Raw genomic sequence first — 6,813 nt, 5'->3', positions numbered from 1 at the left:
TCCCACACCCTCACATTTGTAAAGGCAGGGGGATCAGTAGGGTGACAGGCCCGCCAGACATCCACCAGGGAGTAGTCCATCAGGATCTCCCCGAGGATGCCCATGGCAGCCTGGTTCCGCTCCCTGCCTGACTGGTCTCGTGCATCTAGGGTGACGTTAAAGTCCCAGCCAAAGACCAGACACTCATGAGGGTTGAGGGTGTCAAAGTATGTGGCCACCTGGCAGAAAAAATCTGCCAATTCTGGGTCCCTCGCAGGGGTGTACACATTCAGAAAGTTCAGAACCAGCCCCCGCACCTGGACCCAGAGGTGCAGCAGGTGACTCGGCACCACCTCAATGTCCTGAAGAACCTCCAGCTGCAGGCCCGGGGAGAAGAGGGTGGCCACCCTGCAAGAGGTGGCCAAGAGGTGACTAAAAAAGACCCTGCCTCTCCACTCCAGCCTCCAATTAGGCTCATGGGCTGGAGTTGTCAGTGGCTTCTGCAAGAATACCATGGGGTACCCTCCCTCCTGAAGGAAGAAGAGCACCCGGCCTCTCTGGAGACCCTTCCTGCAGCCGTGGACATTGAGGGTCACGATCTTAAATGACCTCATGGCTAGGGGGTAGAGTAGATGGTTCAGCAGGGGCCTCACACATCTCAATGCCTGGTGTGGGGCTCGCCGACTCATGTAGCACCCTCCCATATGTATAGAGGGTGTCTATGAAACTGCAGGCCCACCTATACATCCAGATGTTGCAGCTTTTGGGACCCTTGCCTTCCCCCACCAGCACCCTCACAGAGGGTGAGAGGGGGCAGCAGCAGAACAGACAGCAGAAACAGCAGCAGTGATGGCAGGAACCATCCAGTTCAGCCACTCAGGGTGTGCTTCTGGTGAGAGTGAAGGTGAAGGGTGGAGGTTGGCCTGCCAAGGCAGCTAGGACAGGGAAGGCACCTTTAGGCTCTGGCAGTGATAGTGGGGGAGAGGCCCACAGGCAGCGCAGGCTTCCTCCCCAAGCTGTCCCCTGACCATGGCTTGGCAGCAGGCTGGGCAGCAGGCCAGAAACAGGGATGCAGAAGCTGAGGTGCGGTGCTGGAGTGCAGTGCAGTGGGCCCCTCCCTGAAGGGGAGCAGCCACATGCAGCAGAGGACCGCCCCCCCCGTGGCTGGGACAACAACAGGAGCAGCAGCCCAAGGCAGAAAGGGATGCAGCCAGCTTACTCCGAAAAGCTTCAAGACTAAGCCAGCAGCTAGAAGTAACCAGAGGCAGAAAAGGACCTGGCCATCTTCTCCCCAGAAGCTCCTGAGACCAAGTTTGCAGCAACCAGCAGGAGCAGCTGCGGCAGCAGCCTGGGACAGGAAGGGGTGGGGGTAATTTCCTCCCAGAGGCTCCTCCCCCAGGTGCTGGCCCCAGTGTCTAGCTCCTCCTGGCTGCAGTTCTGGGAGGAGCAAAGTAGGGTTATTTTGCCCCACGTGGCACAATTTACTCCACAACAAAGTACATGTCCAAGCACATGCGATGAGGCAAAAAGCCCCAGCTCAAATTTGCACTGCTTCTATTTGAGCTGTTGCAAGCGCATGTGCTTGCATGTGTGGACAGACCCCTCATGTCTACACATACAGCCCTATTAGGTCACAGGAAACTAATTACCTCTATAGCAAGGTGGTACTTGTAAATACAAGTACTATCCTGCTGCGGAGTTGTTTTACTACATAGCACTGATGCAACTGGCTGGGGCACAAGGGTGCTTCATTGTGGGGACTGTCTGCCTTTGTGAACCAGCCAGCCCCTTCACAGCACATTGAGCCAGGTCAGAGTAGCCCTAGGCTGGCAAGCTGACCCACCCCACCCCACCCCCAGGCCACCTGGAGCTGTTCCAACCCGGCTTAATGTGTTGCAGTCCTGAATGTATATGTAAACGTGGCACCTGTGAGCAATAAGCTCTGGTTGATACATGCTGGAATCTATTGCTGCATGCTAATAGCGTGTATAGACATGCCCATACTGATCCTATTTGGGATCTGACCATTTAGGCTGGTGATTACCTGTTATCAAAGTTGCTTTTTCACACTATATATAATGGTACTCAGCAAAATTATTTTCTTACAGTATGTATCATGAAATCTGCTTTGGAAGCTCAGACACAGCAAATCACTGAAAATGGCTCAATGGCTACATGATTCAGACACTTTTACAACCTGAAAACCAGTAGGAAATATTTCCAGTAGGTCATTGGCCTATTAAAAGTCTGACAAACTCAGGCTTTATAGCACATATGGGGTAGACAGGCAAAAACTGCAACAGTCATCAACTGAATTCCAACATATGTGGAAAAAAAGGAAACAGACCTGAGCCAAACTGAATCTAAGAGTCTGGATCACCTTCACAGGTCACACAATAAAGATAAACAAGAGGACAATGAGAAAGTTCAACCCCACATTAAACCACCAAGTTTTTTTCATTACATTACCAAGGAAGGGTTTAAAAAGTGATGAAGTGCATATGCATATAGTTACTGCAATAAAATTGTACTTGCTGGGGGAAAAAAGTGTCTAATCCACCGGAGGAATTTATTGCCAATAGATGCAACTGTGAAAGTTATCACACAATGTAAATGGAATGGGTTGATTGAAATGTATCAGCTGCTAAGCGTCCATGCAAAATAACCTGCTGATTTGTCTACACACTGGGGAAAAGTTTGAGATTAAAAGTAAAATTAAGGTTTATGGTAAAAAATAAGGACACTTTAAAAAAGAATTGGCTGAAGATTTATGATCAAACGAATCTAGAAGTTGGATAGTGACATAAGACGTATTGTCAGTTATGGAAGAGATTAAACTATAACTTTTAGTCAGTTGTATATAATAAGTAACTGGTGGTATGGGACATTCTGAATTCTCAGTACATTTAGGAATGTAACACAAAATGATGGAAGCTCTACTAAAGAAGAAACCAAGAGAGATTAGCAACTGTTACTGGCCATAGAGAAATAATTATGTCTTTTGTAACAACTTTATTTAATAAAATGTTACAGATTTGGAATTTCTGTTGGAAGACATTAGCTTTAGACAGAATCAGAAACTAGCTCTATGAAAACAAAACACAGCAAAAAATTGAACCCTTTTTAAGATTCAGTTAAGTTGATTTATGTAGAGAACTCAGGAACTTTCCTTTCCCCTCTGTCCACCAGTTGCAACTTACCCTTGAACCACATGTAGATGTTCCTGGGACACGATCTATAATCATGCCACTTACTTTAAGCGGCATGATTGTACATTGGGTGCCTTGTACAGATGTGTGCTGGTGCCAGGAGCCAGATCTAAGTAAGTTGGGGTGGGGGGTGGGGTTAGCAGGATCAAGGGTGGGTAGTGAGTCCCAAGAGGGGGTGGCAGGATTGTGGGGGCTAGCAGGTCTCCAGGAGAGAGTTGGTGGGATTGGGAGGGCCTGCGGGTCCACAAGGGGAGTTGTTAGGACCCCTAATCCTGTCAGGTCCATAGGGAAGGAGTTGTCTGTCTAGGCACGAAGGAGTCAGATGGTTAAAAAGATAGCCCGGTCAGGTTTGAGGCAGGGTAGGAAAAGCATAGGCCCAGTCCTGGGGTGAGAAGCTGGGCTTCCAAGATCTAATCTGCAATCTTGTGGCTCACTTTAAGCCATGTAATTATAGATCAGGTCCCACATGTGCACACATTCACCAGCACCAGGCACTGCACTGGGAACACAATGTAAGTTAGGGTTGGGGGAGGCTAGTGGGTCTACATATAAAGTTAAGTCAATCTAAAGGTAAAGTCTGCATATAAGTGAATTAAGTTAGATCAGGTGGCCAGTTTTTGCCAGATCTAACTTCCCTGGACTTGTATACAGTTCAGCACCTAGGTAAACCTAACCCTGGTTAAGTCAATCTAAGTGTAACACCTGCACATACCCTCATTTTCTATTTTCCATTTACTATCTTTCATGCATTGGAACTCTATTTGTAATGCAGCCCCACTTCAATATTTATTTGAATATCATTGTGCAAGAGCCTAGACAGACTGAATTCCATTAGATATAATGGAATGTACTCTTTTTTTTGCACAACAGAAGAGGTTAAGTGACTTGCTAAATGGATACAATCTTTCTTTTGAGTGTCTGGAGCCAGCACAGATAGATCCTGAAAGGACAAACATAAAGAGGTGTTTAGTCAAAATAAGGCAAATTCTTCATCTTATTTCTCCTGCTTGCTTCTGCAATGTTAACACACCTGAATAATCAATGGCTCCAGCAACTTCCTCACTGTAAATGTCTGGATCTGAAGATCTTGAGGATCAATTTTCAGTTTAATGTTTGGCACTTCAGCTGCCATTTCACCTGTGTACAAAACAAAAATTCAATAATTAAACATCAGCAAAGACCACAAGACTAAAACTGATATGAACTAAGATAGCTCGGTAAATGCTACGAAGGCAGTTTAACCTAGAGTATTAAAGGTCAGGGATCCTGATTTTCTCTGTTTAAAAATCACAAATTCTCGGATTTAAACAAAAAAAAATCCATTTTTCCTCAATTAAAATGAAACAGCACTATATATATATATATATATAGGTATCAACTGAACACAACTTTTTATCAATATAGTTACAATTTTTAAGTAATTTGGAAGCTTACCAGTGCCTCAATCATAATAATAAAATAAATTCTAAATATCTATAATTTTGGGGGTTTTATTTTGGGGTTTTTATCATGGAAAATCAGAGCTCCCCCTGCCCCCTTAATTAACCAGGACGTGGGTTCATCTGCTTCAGTATCTTCCCCCACTGCTTTGTAGCACTGAGCAGCCCTGATACACTGGTGCTCTGACCCTGCCCATGCCATTGCCCTTCATTCCCAAGCCACAGCCCCCCTTGCTGGTACCCCTCACTCCTGACTGACAGCTCCCTGGCCTTGCTGGTGCCCCTCACTCCAAACACACAGCCCCATGGCTCTGCCAGTTCTCTTCACTCCTAACGCACAGCCCTCCAGACCTGCAGCCTTCCCAGCACTGCTGGTGTCCCTCACTCCCAACCCACAGCCCCCTGGCCCTGCCAGTGCCTCTCACTCCCAACCCACTGCCCCCTACCCCAAGCCTGCCAGTGTATGAGGAAAGGAGTGAGAGTGTGGGGAAGGCAAGAGGGGTCACAGGCAACATGGTGGGGAGGCACATGCCCCCTGAGATTTCTGCACCCACAGAGGGCACAGGGTGCAGGACTGAAGCCAAGCTGGACCAGCTCTGGGCATAAACTGGGGCTGAAAAGAGTGCCATGCCACCATGGTAAGGTGTAGCAGTGGCAGCGGCCATGGCAGCATGAAGTTGTGTCCCCCACTGCTGCCGGATGGACAGGGGCACCTCAGCTTGGCAGCCATGGCAGCATGGCACTCCCTCCCAAGCCAGGTCCCACACACTGGGCCAGAGGCAGATCCTCCAGAGCTGACTGGACCCCACTGCAGCCCCATGCCCCACGGTGGACACAGAAATCTTGGGGGACACATTGCCCCCCCACCCCTCTGCCATGTCATCTGTGCCCCCTGTTCCACAATGTGTGACCTGTGCCCCCTTCTCCCCATGACCTGTGCCCCTTTTGCCTCCCCAATGCCCATCTGTGCCCCTCCCCCTCCATATGGCCTGTGCCCCTTTGCCCCCAGCTCAACACATGACCTGTGCCCCTTGCAGCAACTCTGCCAGCTTGCAAGGAGAAACGGTGGCCATAAAAACCATACTCCAGGTAGCAAACTGCAGTGATCATAAAAAACTTCCCACACACTTGCTCCCTTCCTGACACACTGGCAGGCTCGGGGGGGGGGGCAGTAGTTTGGGAGTGAGGAGCACCAGCAGGGCCAGTGGCTGCAGGTTTGGAGTAAGGAGCACTGCCAAACCCCGGGAGCTGTGGGTTTCTCTCCTTTAAAGGAGAAAGTCCATGATTTTCTCTTTTAAAAAGAGAAGATCCAACTTTTGCTGTTAAAGGAGAAAACCCATGTTTTTCTGCAGTAAACAAACACCCCATATCCCTGCTCATCACACTAAAACTTTGTCAATTGTGCCCAAAGCTCAAGTTTTCCCTTAAAGTTTCTGTTTAAATTGGTGCATGGTTTGGTGGGGGGGGGGGTTCCCCCATTCAGCCAAGATTTTATTTCCAAGAATGAAAGCCTTCTCCACCAGCATGCACCTTATTTTTACTCTTGTGACCTGCAGTGCAACTCTGTTGATAGTGTAGTATTTCCAACTGGATCACAGACGTGGGTAAATGGGAATTTAAGAGATAAGTGCAGATAATTAGAATTTCTCTCTTACCATTTCTAATTATGAAAAACAAAAAATTGCACATGTGCATAACTGTATGTAGCAGCATTTAAAAAATAAACCCACCTGAAAGAATGGGAAGGGCTGCCTAGCAGAAAGACAGAGTTTGTCCCAGCGGGGACACTGTAGGCTCTGAAGGCAAGTGAAGCTGTTTTGGAGGCAGCCCTGTTGGAAGTGGGAGGGGTGACGTAACCCCAGCAAAGTTTTGAAATAGAGTCATTACCAAAAGCCCGGGAAGGGCTCTGGCTGAGAGGCTTGGATAAAAGGGGGAGCAGTTTTTCCTGCAGGGAGAGAACAAGAGAGAGACAGTGGGGCTGAGGGACAGAGTCTCAACACGGTTCCTCAGAGAGCCCCTAGGAGTGCCCTGTGGAGCAGCAGAAAAGGCTGCCACTGGATGAGGTACAGTATCCAGTTCCTCTCTCTGGCCCAGGAGCCTGCCACAGCAGGATCAGAGAGGGGCTGATTGTGTGGAGACTCCAAGCCAGGAAAGACCCGCCTGCAGCCTAGTGACCGGCTGGGTGA

At 48.4% G+C, this 6,813-nt stretch overlaps 1 protein-coding gene across 1 annotated transcript in view; it reads right to left on the bottom strand.

Moving 5' to 3' along the window:
* Nucleotides 1–3,238: 3,238 nt before the first annotated feature.
* LOC109291015 (catenin alpha-3-like) overlaps nt 3,239–6,813 on the bottom strand; it is a 9,604-nt gene continuing 6,029 nt past the window's right edge. The window contains exons 2-3 of the mRNA XM_019507883.1: nt 4,219–4,325; nt 3,239–4,128 (exon numbers count right to left, since the gene is read on the bottom strand). Coding sequence (XP_019363428.1) covers nt 3,946–4,128; nt 4,219–4,325 — 290 coding nt within the window. The 3' untranslated portion in view covers nt 3,239–3,945. The remainder of the gene's footprint in view (nt 4,129–4,218; nt 4,326–6,813) is intronic.

The sequence above is a fragment of the Gavialis gangeticus genome, unplaced genomic scaffold, assembly GCF_001723915.1.
Source record: "Gavialis gangeticus isolate Ggan-Ray unplaced genomic scaffold, GavGan_comp1, whole genome shotgun sequence".
NCBI lineage: Eukaryota > Metazoa > Chordata > Crocodylia > Gavialidae > Gavialis > Gavialis gangeticus.
The sequence above is the reverse complement of the archived record's forward strand: the minus strand, read 5'-3'. Positions and strand labels throughout refer to the sequence as shown.